Source organism: Cyrtonyx montezumae, unplaced genomic scaffold (genome assembly GCF_038088225.1).
Source record: "Cyrtonyx montezumae isolate F1298 unplaced genomic scaffold, pur_monq_1.0 scaffold_36, whole genome shotgun sequence".
NCBI lineage: Eukaryota > Metazoa > Chordata > Aves > Galliformes > Odontophoridae > Cyrtonyx > Cyrtonyx montezumae.
Genome location: NW_027072041.1, coordinates 750,439 through 768,990, shown reverse-complemented (window position 1 = coordinate 768,990; position 18,552 = coordinate 750,439). Strand labels below are relative to the sequence as shown.

The 18,552-nt window shown below is 44.3% G+C and overlaps 1 protein-coding gene across 1 annotated transcript; it reads left to right on the top strand.

Annotated features, from left to right (window-relative positions):
* Positions 1-6,660: 6,660 nt before the first annotated feature.
* On the top strand, positions 6,661-17,536 carry SMU1 (SMU1 DNA replication regulator and spliceosomal factor). The gene is made up of 12 exons (XM_065745664.1): positions 6,661-6,686; positions 6,813-7,023; positions 7,338-7,490; positions 8,021-8,131; positions 8,844-8,972; positions 10,135-10,254; positions 10,595-10,711; positions 10,907-11,034; positions 13,495-13,621; positions 14,801-14,968; positions 15,256-15,408; positions 16,023-17,536. The coding sequence occupies exons 1-12, from the start codon at positions 6,661-6,663 to the stop codon at positions 16,119-16,121; spliced, it is 1,542 nt and encodes a 513-aa protein (XP_065601736.1). The 3' UTR covers positions 16,122-17,536.
* Positions 17,537-18,552: the final 1,016 nt, after the last annotated feature.

The window sequence follows — 18,552 nt, the reverse complement described above, 5'->3', positions numbered from 1 at the left end:
GGATGCTTTCAGTGAGTCTCAGGACCTTGCATGAGTGTTGGTGATCATAACCCAGAGATGCTAAAGCTGACAGCATATCAGAAGTTAGAGAAAGCACCTGAAATAGCATCTGGTCTGTAGCTCCAAAGTTCAAGAGGGAACTTGGATCTTTTGAAACCTTGCACACCTCTATGGGCACAGAATGTATGGGTGAAGTGAGCTGGTCACACTCAGCAGTGGCTGATCAGAGATCCTTTAGTATGTTACTAAGTGTAAAATATGGTCTGTGGCTCACAGCTGTGAAATTAGACCACTAAGCAATGACCTATAGGCATTGTTCTCAGGTTGTAGCAAACACCTGACAAACTTTTTTTATATGACATGGGTGTAAAGCTGACCTTGGCAATCAGGGCTTGGCTTAGGGTTCTTCTGCAGAGCAAGAAGACAGCTCAGAGGCAGCTTTGCATTTTCTGAATATCCTCCTGGTTTTTCTCCCTTTGTCAGTAAGATCTGGGCTTCTCCACACTGAGCTTGAGGCCTGTCTAAAGGGACAGCATGGGGAGGGTCACAGGGGAGTTTTCTCTCTACCCAGGCTCTGGTCATCCTGCAGCCACATAGCATAGGAGAAGGAAGGCTGCCAACTGGCCAGGCACCAGCTCTGCTTCACGTCACCTGCCCCTCCTTAGCCACTCCTCGTTATCACACCTTGCTCCATTTGTAAAGGCATCCGGGAGCCCAGCCCAGGATTGCAAGTGGGACATATGGCAAAGCCTGCAAATAATCAATGTGACGTCACTAGTGAGTGTCGATATTATTAGTCTCTGAGCGCGCAGAAATTAATCTCACAATTCTGCCCTGCATGCAGTCCTTAAAAATGAAACATACATATCAGCTCAAACTCTGGGAATAAAAGCTCCATCAACCTGATTTCTAATTTTGCTTCTAACTTTGAAGCAGCTTTGTCATGAGTTACATGGTAAAGTTACTCTACCTCACGGCAAGGTCCAGCCTTGGAAACAGCTGTGAGGTAGGCTTCCCCTCCAAATGCAACACAATGAGATGTGACTGCCCACCTACATCATGGCATGCCCAGATTTTACATGGCCTCCTTTGCTCTGTGCATGCTCTGTAAACACCTGGCCATCAGTATGCCACACATCAATCAGGACTTCAGAAGTCACGAAGTTAAGGAGCATAGTAGGCATCTCCACAAAAACAGCACAGGGGTTCCTGAGGCTCTGCTGGCTCTGTGCATTCCAGTGCCCCACACTGTTGAACAATTGCATGCATAGATTCTGCAGATGCTTTTTTTCAGAAGGAAACATTTTCCATGTGAAGGCAAGTCTGGATCTTTGGGAGCAGATGCGTGCACCAGCACCAGCATGGCCAGATGTCCCTGGCACACAGAAATGCTGTGCAAGCCAGAGGTGCCCACACCCAGTGTTCACCTCATCTGGAACTCAGACCTTACTATGGCAAGTCTTGGGCCTCATCCCTACAATCTCAGCTTCATCTGAAAGAGGATGTGAAACACCCATTTCAAGGTTTGCAGGTGGTCTAGTACTAATGTAGCTGCAGAAAATCTCTGACCACACTTGTGCTGTCCTTTCACCTCCCCAAAGCAGAAGTAAGAGTGGCTCCAGCTCTGACTGCACGCTGTGAGCTCTCTTCCAGGGAACCAGCAGATCTCACAGCAATCTAGGAGTGCCCAGCAGGTGTGGAGGAGATGCTGGGCAGTTCTCAGGACAGTGTGCTCAGCCTCTGCCACACAGCCAGGTGCCCACTGGCACAGGTTCCAAACTTTCCCAGCAGATGTCTAACTGCAAGAGCAGCTGCTGCATTTTGGGAGCACAGACTGACACTCAGCCTGACCTCAGCAGGGCTAGAGAAACACACCAGATGCGAACTAATGAAAGAGTTTGCATCTGAGGCAAAAGCGAAGGCTTGTCCCTGGGACAGAAGAGGCTGCAGTGCAGGGTGTACAAATAGATACCACAACCATGCACTGTCTGAATGGTGGTTACAGCAGAGGCAGCACCAGAGTTTTCTCAGAGTTGCAGTAGGAAAGGGCGTGCTGGAGCAACAGGCACATGCTACAGCAAGAGAAATTCCAGTTGGGTGTGACAAAGCTCTTCCTTTAGAGGACAGTGCACCACAGAGAGCAGATCTCCCTCCTTGGAGATACCCAAAAGCCAGCTGGAAGGAATCCAGCACAACTAGACCCAGCCTGGGAGCAGGGAGTTGGACTACAGACCTCCAGAGATCCTAGCTAGGTCTTTCCCAAGCCTGGTGTTACAGTGGGAAACAGGGAGAGAGGGGGACAGTTGCCTCCCTCTGATGCTTTCAGCTACGCTCATTTAGAACTCCCCTGGTGCCTGGGACAGACCCAAGATGCTACGTGCCTCCTCCACCACCCCTGCTCTTCTGCTGGCATACGGGAGGGTGGGTGGTAGGTGTGGTTGCTCCATGGTTTGGCAAATGCAGGAAGCTATGCGTCCCAGCAGGCTTGTCTGGAAGAAAAGTCTGAAAATGCAGAGTGGAGCTGGAATTGGCCTCCTTACACTGCACAGCACTACGGAGCAAGGACTTGACATCATCTTCTTCCCAGCCAGACCAGGAATTAATACTGCTGCTGCAACTCAGAGTCCCCTAATGCTCTTTTTGAGTTTTTCTCTGCTGTCTCTTAAAGTACCATTTCTGCCAGCACAGACATGGTTTTATTGATGCAGAGCAGCGACTGAGCAGGCAGAGAAACAAAACAAAGGAGGAAAATGACTGCAGGCGTGTACTAAAGCATTTAGCTTGTCCAGCTGAAAGAGATTTCTGTCAAACAATTTTATAAGGAATGAGGCATTTTACAGGAAAAGCAGGGCCTCTGCTCTCATTTCCTTTCCCTTCTTTTCCATGAACTTCAAAGAAAAGAGGGGTCAAAACGGAGGCCAGGCAACTGGAAGGGAGTTCCTGAGCCCTACTGCCTAATTAGGCCAAGCTACATATTATTGGTTTTCTCTCAGTGATGGGCCTGGATTATAAATCCTCCTGACATGTCACCAAGGTTCAGAAAAAGCCAGAATGTAACCTACAGCACGCACCGTCCTGTCGGCGCCGACAGAGGTTCCCTTAGCACCAGACCAGGGTGGCCATGGCTACACACAGCTGTGGCTCAAGCCCTCTGCATGGGACAGAGATCATCATTATCCCACCAAGACCTCATCCCAGGGCTGCCCACCAAAACCTGATCCTACCAGTGCTGTGCTGCAGCCTGCTGTCTCCGTGGCACGGGCTGAGGTTACCAAACAGCGTTTAGCCATTGGCTGCTGCCCTCTAGGGATTTCTAGGCTGCCTTCAAGCCTTTCTGGCCAGGCTACCCACGGCCCTTCCTGTCCTGCAGCTGCACACTGGCCCTCTCCAGCCTTCCCACATCAGCCCCAATTACACTCCTCCTCACATAGCCCAGCATGCAGTTTGCCTTACTAGCAGTGAGCTTGTTTTTGTACAAATGTAAGGAGTCCTTAAAACTGCTTGACAATTTTAAGACACATGTCTCTCCCTGAAAGATGCAGCAGTCAGGAGTTTCTTTTTCAGGACTTACTAAAAATATTCCCAAGAACAGAGAGACAGAAATGACGCAGCCTATTTCTCCTGCACAGTTCCTCTCATGTTGCTGGCCTTGGAGAGGAGCATCTTATTTTCAGACTGCAATAACTGTGCTTTGGTGGAAGGACTTGTTTTTGACCTTTTGGCCTGGAAGCTGAGAAAGGCAAACCCCCCACTAAACCAGAACCTGGAAAGCAGAAAAAGAACATTATTGTCACCATAAGTTTATGTGGTCTCCTGATGCTCCTAAACATGAGAAGCAAAGCCTTGCAGCTTGCGGGGCAGGAGCTCACAAACAAGACATCTGGCTGCTGGGAAAGCCAGGTCTTCAGATGCAGACAGATGTGGGTCACTGCATCACAGCAGGCTCCTTGCCCTACTCTGCAGCCATCACAGACCAGTGGCCAGTGACCAAGGCTCAGTCCTCAAACTGCATTGGGAGGAGAGGAGGGATGCAGCAGGGACTGCACAGGGGTGTAACAGCACAGTGACACCATCAAATGCCACAGCTTACATGACTTCCAAGATACCCTACATTTGTCAAAGCCATGGCTTACAGGTTAACCATGCGCTTCATGGTTGAACCCTTACTTGCTGAAGAAAACTGACTACTTTTGAGTCAGAAGAAATCTATACATTGTTTTATTAAACCTACAGCCAGGAGAAGAGGTAAAGTTCTTCCTGTAATAATTTTGATTCCAAATCATGTGCTCAGCTCTCACTTAAATGAGCTATTCTGACAAGGTCTGACTTTAACTTACAGTTACACTGGGGATCATTTGCATGGCCTAGCTGCAGCAAGATTGTTTAGTTCTCTTCATGTTTCTCAAGTCACACAATAAATTCTGACTTTCCCCTTTTCTCCTGTAACACTCTGCAACAGCTGGCACCCTGTGTGCATTGGCTGCAAGGACCTCTGGAGGTCTGGACAGATGTCTCTTAGGGTAGGCCTGCTGCCAGCTCCAGATTGGGCTGGCTGCAGATGTGTCTAGCCACAGAGCCAAAGTCTGCTAACAATGTGCATGTGCAGCTTGAGGCACATGGGGACCCCCTCCTCAGCTGTAGTTACTGAGAGTTCTGACTTGCCCCACAGAAAGGTTTAGTGCAGGTGTCCATACCCTCCTGCTGCTGAGAGCCACATGGTGTACATACCACCACCATCCACCTGGCCTTATCATCCCGTGCTGCTTCATCTTTCAGAAAAATGTCGGCCTGGGGACACAGCAGTTGTAGGCTAAGTAAGCTTTCTGCTTGTCTTTCTCTGCTACATGGCAGTAACACACAAAGAGGAGGGAAAGAAAGGATCAGCCATTCAGATGAATTCACCTACAGAGTTGAGTCAGACTCCCATGTGCTGCCAGCACAAAAATAGCTGCCATCTTTGGATTTTACAGCTTCACGTAATTCAGCCTGGCTAAAACAGCTTTGCTTTGTTACCAACTGGATTGGAGTTGTTCTCAAAACAGCCTTCAGCAGACATCTATACACCTGTATCTAAAAAGAGATATGCCTGGCACAATAAAAGGATACTCCCCCACAATAATTCCCACACCTCTCTAACAGCAGTCAGGACAAAGGAGCTGGGATCACTGAGAGGAAACAACAGCATGCCAAACGTTTACTCTGTGCCTCACTCACAATTTCTTCAACTTTATGTTATTGGATTACTTCCTTAAGCACTCAGGGGACAGAGACAGCAAAGAACAGCTTTCCTTGGCAAAGGCAGGCAGTTTCTCACACTCCACTGTTTTCCATGGCTCATCCAGAAAATTGTACACCAAGCCTAAACAAACAGCAAGGAACAAGTCTATCCAAGAGAGGCTGACTGCAGCAAATTTCACAAGCTCTTGTGCTGGCAGCCCAGCACTGGTGTCAGACACTTGCGGGTAGGAAGTGCCCTAGGCCAGGAAAATAACAGTGCTGAGACCCTTGGTGTGACCAGCAACCATACAAGGATCTTGCTTCCTGGCAGCTCCACCTAAGCCTACATGCAGTGAGGACGGACAGTAAGCTTTATTTGACTTTTAGCACTACCCAGGGCTTGCAGACTTTTGGACTTGGTCACAGTCCAGCAACACAGATGGTCTCCTGGTCCCCCTTTGTGTGCTTAGCAGTGTTGTCTCACATCTCTTCGTCACTGGAAAACTGCCTAAAACAGCATCATTTTTCATCTCTTACAAGAAGCAAAGCACTCACAATATGCTAATATGTTCCTCGCTAATTAAACACTGCCTTATGGAGTACCACTCCCTGATGTGTGACCACATCCATGCTCTCACTGGGTTGATTTCAGGCCTGCAAACAGTGAGTAAGATCCCTTGTTTGACATCCACAAACCCACACATGCAGAGAAGCAGGCAGGCCAGATGTCCCACATCCTCAGCAACCTTGACAGCATGTGGCTCCACAGAGTGCTACACCCAGAGGGTACATCAGTCAAACAGGGCTCATGGCAAAGGTGCAGACAATGCTGGTGCTGGAAAGGCTGCTGGCAGAGTGTCAGCTCAGACTAACCTACATGAAGTGGCCATCCCGTTTCCAGCTCTGAGGGGCAAGAAAGAAGAACCCCTGTTAGCTCCCGGAGCTGCAGCACCTGGGGTGCACAGCACCCAACCCTCCTGCTGCCCATCCTAAGGCCAATACCACGCTGGGCTGCTGCCATGGCACAGGACTCTCAGGAAAGAAGCCTTCCTGCCCCGATGGAGGACGAGCTGTGGCCTCGTGCTTGGCCACAAGCGCTGCCTCAGGCCTCCATACGCAGCCCGCAGCTCTGCAGCGTTTCTCTGCCGCATTCAGTCTCCCTCCAGCCCTCAGAAGATCTGGGCAGGCCACCGACCCGGCCCGCTCTGCTGACGCGCACCGCCGCCAGGGGGCGCTGCCTCCCCCCCTTCATCCCTCCCCTCCCCCTCTCCCTCCTGCGGAGTGCCGCAATGCGCACGCGCGTCGCCCACGGCCCATCCTCCGTCACGTGAGCCGGGCGTTTCTCCGCTCCGTCCCTCGTCACGTGGGGAAGGCAGCGAGGCTCTTATCGGAAGTGCCCTCTCTGGAGGCCGGAAGTGGTGCGGACTTCCGGCGCGTCTCAAGATGTCGATCGAGATCGAGTCCTCCGAGTGCGTGTGTGGCGGCGGCGCGGGGTCGGGGCGGAGGGGTTGGGGCGTGCTGGTGTGCGGGGTCAGGGTGGGAGGTGCCCGCTGGGTGCGGCCGCGCCGCGTTGTGACCCGGTCTGTGCTCGGCAGTGTGATCCGGCTGATCATGCAGTACCTGAAGGAGAACAGCCTGCACCGGGCCCTCGCCACCCTCCAGGAGGAGACGACCGTGTCCCTCAACACCGTGGACAGCATTGAGAGCTTCGTGGCCGACATCAACAGCGGGCACTGGGACACGGTGCTGCAGGCCATACAGTCGCTGAAGCTGCCCGACAAGACCCTCATCGACCTGTATGAGCAGGTGTGTAGCATGAGAAGCGTGTGGCCTTCTTTAGGTTTTACGTGTGATTTTTCATTGAGCCTCTGAGCAGGAGGGGACATGCGGGCACCACTGAGTCCTACCTCTGGCTCCACACAGAACCACCTGAAAAACAAACGCTGTGTCTAGCATTGTGCGGATGCTTCTTTAGTTCCAGCAGCTTGTGGCTGTGCCTACTGCCCTGGGGAGCTTGTGTTATGCTCAGCAACCTCTGGTGGAGAACGTTTTCTTTACCTCCGACTTGCCCTCATTCATAGTTCATCTTTGCTGATGCAAATGCTAATTCCTTGTTGCAGGTTGTGCTGGAGCTCATTGAGCTCCGGGAGCTGGGTGCTGCTAGGTCCCTCCTCAGGCAGACAGATCCCATGATCATGCTAAAGCAGACTCAGCCAGAGCGATACATCCACCTTGAAAACCTTCTGGCCAGATCTTACTTTGATCCTCGAGAGGTAGGTTCTGCTTTTCCCAGAACTCTGCAATGCTAATCTGTCTTGCTTGACTCCTGGTGTTGGCCCAAATTGTTACAGGTTTCTAGCATCTTTTCTTTTACATTGTGGGAGCAAAAATCATGCAGGTTCACAATTTCAGATGTTTTATGAAGTGTTTGGAACTGGTGTGTAATTCTTGATCACAGGACAGCAGTATGGTAGTTTTGAAATATTTTCCTGAGTTCAGGATTTGTTCTGCTGACCTACAGGATGATGCTGTATGTTCATCACTTGATACCTGCCTTATCTTATAGATGTAAGAGAATATTTTTTGAAAATGGAACTGTTGTTGCATTGTAATAATAGCAGTAGGAAGGAGTGATGTCTGATTATGTGAATCTGATGTTCTTAGTGATAGCACACCTCAGATGTTTGAAGGACTGGAAATAGAGGGGTTGTTTTGAAGTGCTTGCTAGGAAACGAAAGTGTATTCAGTTTGGACCAATTAAAATTTGGAGGAATCACTTCATAAAGATAACATTTCTCTTTAGGCATATCCTGATGGAAGTAGCAAAGAAAAACGGAGAGCTGCTATTGCACAAGCTTTAGCTGGAGAGGTCAGCGTGGTGCCTCCATCTCGTCTTATGGCATTGTTGGGGCAGGTAATTCTTGGGGAAAAAAATCACTGTCTATGTCAGTTTCCGTAGATCTTCATCTTAAATTTAAATATGATATAGTTCAACTCAGTGAAAACAGAGTTGAAGTGTTGCACATTTATGTAGTATAGTTAAAAATGATCTTTTCTCCAAGGATTTAGGTGTTAGCCCTCTAAATCTATCTAGTTTATTTCTCCCCATAGAATAAATAGTGTACAGAGATTATTTTCAAATTAAGCATTAAAACACACTGTTTTTGCAGTTGTGCTTAGGATACTTTCTTATTCTCAAATTCTTGCTTATGCAAACAATTTTTCATGTGTTCTGGTTTTTTTTTCTGTGTGGCTTATCTCTTTATTTATTTATTATACTTCTGAGCTTAAAAAGTATCTTTGCATAATTAACGTGGCCTGACTTTTGGTTTTACTATGAGCTATTTTAGGCAAAAGAACAGTAGGTCAGGTGGTTAATACAAGACCAAACTCATCACACCACACTCTGTACATACTGTGTCTTTCATACTGAAGGGAGAATGAAGAGGGTGGACATAAAGTCATTCATGCTATGTCTTTCTTATTGTGGTTATAATTTAGGAAGTGTAATCTAAATCCTGTTTGCTCTTGAATTGAACGCGCTGTTAAATAAATAAATAAAACATTGAGAAGAAAGATACTTATGAACTGATAAACTGAAAGTGTTGCTTTCAACTCCTGAAAAGGCACTGAAGTGGCAACAACATCAGGGCCTGCTTCCTCCTGGGATGACAATTGATTTGTTCAGAGGCAAAGCAGCTGTGAAAGATGTAGAAGAAGAAAAGTTCCCCACACAGCTAAGCAGACACATTAAGGTGATGTTCAGTTTACTTTGTGTATCTGCTACCATTCCTTGTTCCTTCCTGTGCTTTATGTTAGGAGCTGCAGGTAAACTCTGTTCTTTTTTTTTTTTGCAAATAATCTCTCCTCGTTTTCTCTCTCCCTGGCCTCTGTGCCTTGTTTCATCAAAGAAGCAAAGACTCTGTTAAGAGCCTGGAATAAGGTGCATTAACAAGATTAGGTGCTCATGGTACTTGTGAATATTGTTGAAGCATTTAATAATTCCTAGACTACACTGTGTGGAATCTTTAAGAAGTGATTTTCTTAGTCCTCTTCCTCATTTCTCTATGGAAATACCACTATTTTAAGCTGATATGTGTGCATGACATTTCTGAGAATCACTGAAATTTTGATTGTGGACTTGTCACCTAATGTAATTAGTATCTTATTTTTTAAGGTTTTTGCTGAGTAGATTCCAAAAGAGAAAGAAAACTGTACTGTAATGACACCATGGTCCTGCAGCACTTGCAGTGTGGAACATGCAGTTTTCTTCTGTGAAGGTTCTTGAAATTCACTTAACATTTCTCTTCAGTTGAGTAGCTGTACTAGCTTCCACAGTGAACAGAAGATACAGTTTTTCAGAACTGTGATTTTGTGAAATTAATTTGTTGTGTTCCGTGGCAGTTTGGTAATGCTTTTCCAGTACTGATCTTGAGCATTCACTAGATAAAGTGTTTTATTATACTTAGTTATCATCAGTTATGATTTCATTTTCTACTGAAGAACAAAAATATCAAATGCTCTGTGAAAACTTCACTAGAGAAACTACGATTCCAACTGATGCAACTTGCACTTGGTCAAGATTTCTGCAATCTGCTGATACGTACTAAGTATTGGGGAGGTGTTTAACATTCACAGTTCACTGAAGAAAAGCTAATGAAAGCTGCTGTTTCTGTAAGCATGAAGTGATTGGCCTAAGCTTAGTGGACAATACCAGATGAATATCTGGTATATGCATATATATAGTATAAAAACACCTTGGACCTTAGTATTAGATATGTGACTGTATGTCTGTGTATCTCTAGGGAATATTGGATCATTATTGACAAAAGGAGGTTGCAGTTTTGTTTTAATGTGAATTGCTTGTTTTCATTTAGGCTGCTTATTAGGCTTAATTTATGTTCTTCTGTAAAACAGTTTGGGCAGAAGTCCCATGTGGAGTGTGCTCGGTTCTCACCTGATGGTCAGTATCTGGTCACTGGCTCTGTGGATGGTTTCATTGAAGTGTGGAACTTCACTACTGGAAAGATTCGGAAGGTACGTGTGTTCTTTTCTGGCAGGACAGCTTATTGGCTAGGGCAGATAGCCTTATTTGTTTCTGTGAGGCTGTGAAAGACGTCTGCCTGGTGCTTTGTGTACTGGTCTGGAATCCAGATTTTGATTTAATACGCTCGTCGCTAATTTCATTCTGTGTTTTTTTTCCCCTTTCTAGGTTTTTGTTGTTGCCTCTAATATGGTGACAACAGCAGTTTCTGGTCTTTATAAGGCTGTGATATCTGTCTGATGAGCGTTGCTGAAGTTAAAACTTACACTTTGGTGTAAAATTAAAATTTTGTTTAATTTGCTATTGATTGGTGGATCTTCTGCTTTCATTTAGGATCTGAAGTACCAGGCGCAAGATAATTTTATGATGATGGATGATGCAGTGTTGTGCATGTGCTTCAGCAGAGATACAGAAATGCTAGCAACTGGAGCACAAGATGGAAAGATCAAGGTAGGAATCCTTCCTGAAGTAGGCCCTCAGGGGTGGTGACCAGATTCACTTGCTGCAATGAAATAATTTTGCAGTTATGCATGAAAACACAAGCTGCTTAGCATGACCCAGGAACAGATACAGCGCTGATGTATGGGCTTGGCCGACCTCAGTATGAAGTAACTACTCTTGTTTCATTTGCTCTTTTCTTTGCAGGTGTGGAAAATCCAGAGCGGCCAGTGCCTGCGGAGGTTCGAGCGAGCCCACAGTAAGGGTGTTACCTGCCTCAGCTTTTCTAAGGACAGCAGCCAAATTCTTAGCGCTTCTTTTGATCAGACAATCAGGTAAATTGTGAAAACATGAGTTATAATGCAGGAGAAATGAAAATAATGTTCATGTCAATTGGTTAAACTTTGATCCGTATTTCATAGTTGTTTTGATACTAGTAGGAGAGCTTACTTCTGGGAATTGGAGAGGGACAGTTTGGAAGTGTGGTCTTTCACCGTGCTTCATTTGAGCCACAAAGACACAGTACTTCCTATTCTCTGTTGCTGCTTAGATCAACTTTTAATATACTTTTTTCCTCATGAGATTAATTTAAGAGACTGATGTCTTCCTTCAAAAGTAACATTTTCTGTAACAGAGTATCACAGTGTAGCTTGGAGAACATAAGGAGGATACAAATCTAATGGGACAGAACATTTTTTGAAATGGCCTTGAACGACCTAATTGCAAACACTCACTGCCTTCAGAAGATGAAGGAACAATAGCTGATGCCATTTAGTATGGTTTTTTTTGCAGCAGGAACAACGGTATCTTCTTATACTATCCATTATAAATTATATGCTCTGTGTGCATTTTTAAGATTTTTGCTGCATCTTCTCTGCTTCTTTGATAGTTGCTGAGTGCAGTAGAACTTTCTCAAGTTCAGGCCCCTTGATCCGTCCCTCTATTTCTCTTAGACATCTTTCAGAGAGGGAACAAGAAGAAGGAGGACCCAAAGAGCATGTTTTATGGGCATCTATTCTTCCCAGCATTCTGACGGGAAACACCAGAGATCCAGTGCTCTAAGTCAGTCAGGTTGACACACTTGGAGAGTTTCAAGGACAGGACTTAACATCTGTGTCAGGAAGTGTCAGTACAGCGGGCCCCTCCAGTGCTTTAGGGTGCTCATTTTTGATCTGATTGTCTCTTCAGATGCATATAACATTTAAGGACAGGCTGAAAGCTGGATCTGATTGACCTGCAAAACAGAAAGCTGAAAGTGGTGCCTTGCTTGTTTGTGTGGAACTTGTCACGGGTGAGATGGCATCAGACTTCTGTCAAAAGTATGTGGCTCTTAGGAAGAACAAGTTCCAGAAGAGGGAGTTCTGACTGCAGAGAGAGTTAGATAATGTTGAGGGGTTTCAATATTTGAAGGCCTTCAAACCTAAATTGGATGTGAGTGATCTAACTGGATTTGGAAACTGTTGTTGCTTTGAGGAGAGCATTGTAGCATACGTTATGTCAGGTTCATCCCAACCAAAGTTACCCCCTGATTCTCTGACATACATAACTATCTTGGACTTTCTATGAAAGGAAAACCACGTGGCCAGATAGTTTGTATGTTGGCGACAGCAAGATAATAAAGCTTTCTTCAGTGCTGAAAGTAGACAGACAGGATCTTTCACTACAGAAAGTGATTTCTATTTCTTTGGGATGTCTTTGCAGTTCTGCTGTTGAGTGTGGGAGATCTTTATTTCTCATGCATATCATCCCTTTCTGTGTAGCGCCGGCAGTATGACAGGACTTGGATTTTGTATAAGTGTTGTATCAGGCTGTGTAGTTCTGTTTCCCGTTGTTTGTGGCACTTCTTTTGGGCAGAAAAACTGTTTATGAAGATAAAAGCCGACAGGCTGAGATTCTGGAAATTCTGCTGGCTTTTAGTTTGCTCTTCATGAGGACTTCCTGGTCCTTTTTTGAGGACTTCTGCCACCAGTTAGTTCTTGTTTGATTCTGAAGCATGAGGTTGTTCTGCACTTTGCATTTATCAGTTCTCAGCATCATAGTTTTTCACACCCCATCTGTCCAGCTTGCCAAGGGTTCCAACTTTCTTATCTGTACCTTTCAAAACTGAGTTACAGGGTGTGTGACTTGTAATAGATTGATCCAGTGCTTAACAATTCATATGATTATTCTTAGTTGAATGGGATTACGTAAGATTTAGTAGCCTTAGCCTTTCATGTGCTGCAAACAGTAACGTACTGTTGTTGATGGAAATGAGGGTACTGTTAGAGATCTGGAAGCAACTGCACAGTGAACAGGCATTACAAAATACCTTAATGAGAGCTATTAGTCCATTTACAGTGTAGATGAACCATAGCATAAGCAGGCAAATAATGAAGTTGCACAGCAAAAAAAGATAGGAGATTATGGGAACAGATTTCAAATGAAAATGCTGCTATGAGACTTTTCACGGGAAGGTTTGGGGTTCTTTTCTGTTATTTTCTGTATCAGTGCCTCCCTCGGTGGCACAGGTTTTGTTTGTCAATTTCATAATTTCTTTTTTTATACTTGTCTTCTAGTGCATTTAAAGTTTAACATATGTGTGCTTGAAGCTGAAAAGCAATGGCTTTTCTCTGAGTTTTTTGCTGGAGCACACAGTGTCTTTGAAAAGGATTTGTATTAAAGAGACAATTTGGAGATTTTTCAGCACTTCTTACTGCTACCTGTCAAATGTAGCTCATATTTAAAATACAGTGAAGCCAGATGGTGGTTCAGACTACTTTGGTTGCTCACTCATATATGACTTATTTGTGTGACAGGATTCATGGTTTAAAATCTGGCAAAACTTTGAAAGAATTCCGTGGTCATTCTTCCTTCGTCAATGAAGCTACTTTTACCCAGGATGGACACTATATTATCAGTGCATCCTCTGATGGCACAGTGAAGGTAAGATAGTGCTCACTCTTTTTAAGTAACACACCTTTGCTGTAGACTGCTGTACAACAGAGCTGGTAATGGTTTGCAGTTCTGCAGTCCCTTTCCATGTGTCTGTGAAAGTGGGGTGTCACTGCGTAGTCACCTGTTGGTTCCTGCTTTTTCTGGAAGCAGAATTGGCTGTGATGCTTCTCATCCTCAAACATGGGGAATTCTTTGTCTGAAACAGTGTCACTTTCTTGCTCTCTGTGTTGGACACCTGCTTATTTCGTGATGCTTATTTCCTTTGCTGTATGAGCTTGTATAGCCTCATGTTAATTGCACTGATGGCAGAAATGGTAGCTTTGGCTTTTGGTCCCAGCTAAGAGTGGAACAGTTGTAATAGTTATAAGTAATAAAGCACTACTGTGTACACTCCCCTACTGACTTGGAGGGGAAGAAAGAATATAGAAGCAGCTACCCTGCGGGGGACCTTGGTGCAGTTGTGTCAGGGTAAGGAAATAGAGATGGTTTATAGGTGGGGCTGGGAGGAAGGAGAGTGTGATGGGTTTTGTTTGTGTTCAGTGGAGCATTAACTTCAAACTTGCACAATTTGCCAGACTGCCTTTAATAATGGAAATACTGTAAGAAGATGCTGTCTTCCACTTCAGTTACACTAGCATGTAAACTATGTATGTATGTATGTTAAATTTTATTTTAGATGTTAAACGAGCAGTTTTACTTCCTGTTTATAAATGTCAGGAAAAGTCTGCTATAGTGTGTTAGGCAGCTCTCATGGGACATCACTCACAGTGCCATCACTTTGGTGATTTTGGCTTTGCTTTTTCATCATTTTTGTGTCCCTCTTGTGTAGGGAGGCTGCATGTTCAGAAGCCACGTGTGCATTTACAGGTGCTAGCTAAAACCAGAATGCAAGTGTGGACTCACTTGTAAGGGCAGAGTTCTTAACAAAAGAGATCTGGGCTGAACTTGGACAGTAGAAATTCACTTTCAGGTCAGTCATAGTGAAACTATTCATGGTGTCCACGCTTTAGAATAGATTTAGTAATTCTTACTTTCTACAAGATACATCTATTCATAGTTCCCTTCAGTAGCATTAAAAGAGACTAAATCTGGGACCTTGAGTCAGCTCCAAAAAACAATTTCTGTTTACTTTTCTTCAAAGGTAATTAATTTCAATTTTCATGCTAGGTTTGGAATGTGAAGACGACAGAGTGCTCGAACACTTTCAAGTCTCTTGGCAGCACAGCAGGGACAGACATTACTGTCAACAGTGTCATTCTGCTGCCAAAAAACCCAGAACATTTTGTTGTTTGCAACAGATCAAATACAGTCGTCATTATGAACATGCAGGGTCAGGTATGTGATCTTTCTGGTGTCCTTTCAAGTCTTCCGGTCATTTTAAGTGTCAGAAATATAGGTGGGGTTTGAACCTGATTTTTTTTTTTTTTTTCCATTTCATTTTTATGGCAAATTGCTCTGTACGCAGTTCAGAGAATATCTTGACTTGCAGGAAGTGATAACTGATATGGAGAGAGAGATGTTCTAAATGGACCTAGTACTGCCTAAATGTTTTTACCTTGAAGATAGTAGTCATGTGCCCTAGTTTAATCTTGTGAAATGTTTTTTTGGGGGTATCTTTACAGATTGTAAGAAGCTTTAGCTCTGGTAAGAGAGAAGGTGGTGACTTTGTCTGCTGTGCACTGTCTCCTCGTGGTGAATGGATCTACTGTGTCGGTGAAGATTTTGTGCTCTATTGCTTCAGCACAGTGACTGGCAAGCTGGAGAGGACACTGACAGTAAGCCTGTGGCTTGATCTTCTGCGGAGTTGATAATCTAAGTGCTTGTTACCTGTGAGGTCTATAAGAAGTTTTGTAGCAGCGAATCTTCTAGCCACCACTTCTGGTAGCAACTGCATTCCAGAAGGATGCACTGTGGAATGTGTTGAAGCTTTGTTGTTTAGAACAAAGTTCTGAAAATGTTTCACACTAGGACAAGAATTAAGTGGCTGAAACTGTTGAATAAACTAAGAGCAAATCTTAATTTGGGCTCTAGCTTGTAGAGAATCTGACCAAGCTGCTAGAGTTAAAGCTGTCAGGCTTAAATTTGTCTTGGATTACACTAAACAGAGGTGCCAGCTTGAATGTCAGCATTTAATGGGGAACATTTCAATGTAGTGGATTTCAGTAGGTATAGGAAATGAAACTGTCCCTCTCCCAACAAAAAAGTAACCGCTGTGTCACAGAAGCTGGAACTTAATGTTGGCAAGGTTATATTCATACACTTTTACTGTATACACAAACTATCCTGTCCCCCAGTCCAGTTTTCCTCTGGTCTCTAGTTTGAAAATATCTTGGCTTGAGTTACTGCTAAAGGAAGGTTCTTGAAGCTTCTTTTCTTGCTTGTTCTCTAGGTTCATGAAAAAGATGTCATTGGCATTGCTCATCACCCTCACCAGAACCTGATTGCCACTTACAGCGAAGATGGGCTCCTCAAGCTCTGGAAGCCCTAACTTCATTTTACATGAAGCTATGAAGTGTGCCTGTTGTTTGCAGGGTGTTAATGTTTGTGCTTACAAGGTCTGAATGCACAGAGCATGATAGTTGCTCAGTTTTAAGTTCAGTTTTACAGACAATTCCTTTTCTACTTCTTGATCAAAAGTTAGCTAGATTTGTGCTAGATACAGCATCAGTTAATTTCAAATACTCCTATTTTTACCAGATTAGCCGAAGCAACTTCTGTGGGAATGATTGCTCTGTCTCCTGAAGTGTGCACTCATGCTCTTCATAAAAGTGAACGAGCTTAGGAACTAAACATTCAACAGGTTACCAGGATACAGTACAGTTCTTTTTTTGAGAAAATGATATGGGGATAAGAGGGATTTAAATGATATGGGGATAAGAAAGCTTCCTACTTCCCATGGCTGAAATTGGCCATTTTCCTGGTATGCAGATAAAACTATTCTGTTCTCAGTCTGAAGGCAGAAGCTTTTCTAGTCCACTGTGTTCTGCTGCGTTTCATTTTCATTATGCATAGTCACATAGCTTCCTCAGAGTGAAACAATTTTTCTTCCCCATTTCGTAGGATGTCCCTTTATAAAACTGCCTAACGTGGCAGTGAAATGTATTTTGTTTTCTACTTTGTTTTTGTCATTTGTTTTCATTTGCTTCCTGGCTAGAAGGAATTACCTGGGTGTATGATGTCTTTAGATCAGCTTTGATGGACACAGGCCTCAGGATCAGCATTTTGAAACACGCCTGTTTTACACAGACCAAGTCCCCAGTGCTGTGGTGATGCACATACATTAATACCTTGGATTTTAGCTTACCTTCCTGTTTTGAAAGGGCGTGGCATACTGAAGGGTGCCTAGGTAATGGTAACAGTGATGCTTAGGACCCACACTAAGGTAAAATTATTCCAAGCTCTTCCATTTGGAATGGATGATTGAGATCCTGGCTAGTGCAAACCATTACAGATGTTCACGGTGTCTTCTAAAATCTGACAATGGCTTTTCTAGGATACAGCTAAAATAAATGTTTTGTATGTAATGATTGGACAGATGCATGTAGGTCTGAATCTGCTGCACTTCCTGTTTTTGTCTATTGTAGAATGCTTTCTTTCAAACAGTAATAAGTTTTTGTGACTTAATAAATGACTTCCAAGCTAACCTCACAATCTTTCTCAGCTGATGGGCATGACCCCAGTGCAAATATTGATTGTCAGCCAGGGACTAGCCCCTGTCAGCACTGACCAGTGTGCGTGATCTGGTCTAAAGAAAAGCAAAACAATTTTCTCATAACTTCTCATCCAGCATTGCTTATTCACTGCAAATCTAGGTTTACTTCTATGTTAGCTGTAATGTTTTATTTCCTAGACTGTTTTTTACTCCCTTAGATATAGCAATAAAATTATTTTTTAGATAGTAAATGGTGATTATATTTTTCTGCTTGAAAATACACCCATATATTGGAAACATTTGACAATATTTTTATTATCTAACTTGTTGCTCACTTCCCTTTCAGGTTACATGGAACCAGTAATCCTCAAATGATTAAATGATATCTTACACTGTTCTAAGAAAAGTCGTTGTATTAGATAGAACTGTCCATCCAAATCCTGAACTTTTAAAGATTTTACGTACGTTTTTAGAGGAAATCTTTTTGAGTGTAATTACTTCAGCTCCAGTTCTTGTTCATGGAACTGTTAATTGGATAACTGTAAATAGACCCTGTGACCTGAGTCGTGGCAGCTATGGAGGACAGGACAAGAGAACTAAGATTTGAATGTCCAGGGGAACTACTGAGGTTCAGTCTAGGCTCAGGTGAACTACAAGAACAAAGATGGCTATATACTGTGTTTCTTGAGTAGGAAAGGCATAGTATGATGGCAGGTTTCAGCACCCTGTGGAGCATGATACAAGGAGATGGATGTGACTGAAGTGAAGAGAGTATAATAATTTGTCTGGAAAGGGTGCCCACAGAAGCTGTGGGTGCCTTCATGCTGGGTAGTGTCATCTAGCAGCTGGCTACCAGCCCATGGCAGGGGGATTGGAACTGGATGGGTTTTCAGTTCCCTTCAAACTCAAATTCATAGTTCTGCAGTTCTGTGATCACCTTCTCGGGGATGAAGGTGAGTCTGGCTGCTTACTAGTGTCGCGGGTCCTCTTGCCCTGCAAGATAGGACTGCTTTCTTCAACTCTCTGGGACATTCCCCCAGTTGCCACGATCAGTCAGACACGGTGAACAGCCTTGCAATCACACCTGCCAGCTCCTTCAGTTGCGGAAGCATCTTATCAGCCACAGGGACATAGGTATTCATAAGACTCACATACTTAGTTCACCTGACTGTTTGCAGCTTTATCCTCTTTCACTGAGGGTTCATCTGCCTTTGCTACACATTATCACCCCTGCCTGGTCTCCATTATCTCCCCTGGGGATTCCTGG

Bases quoted from the DNA above. Each gene is read 5' to 3' on its own strand.
- SMU1 (XM_065745664.1), top strand. From the start codon at position 6,661: ATGTCGATCGAGATCGAGTCCTCCGA. The intron at 8,973-10,134 runs GTGATGTTCAGT...TCTGTAAAACAG, and splicing joins AGCTAAGCAGACACATTAAG to TTTGGGCAGAAGTCCCATGT. The intron at 15,409-16,022 runs GTAAGCCTGTGG...CTTGTTCTCTAG, and splicing joins AGCTGGAGAGGACACTGACA to GTTCATGAAAAAGATGTCAT.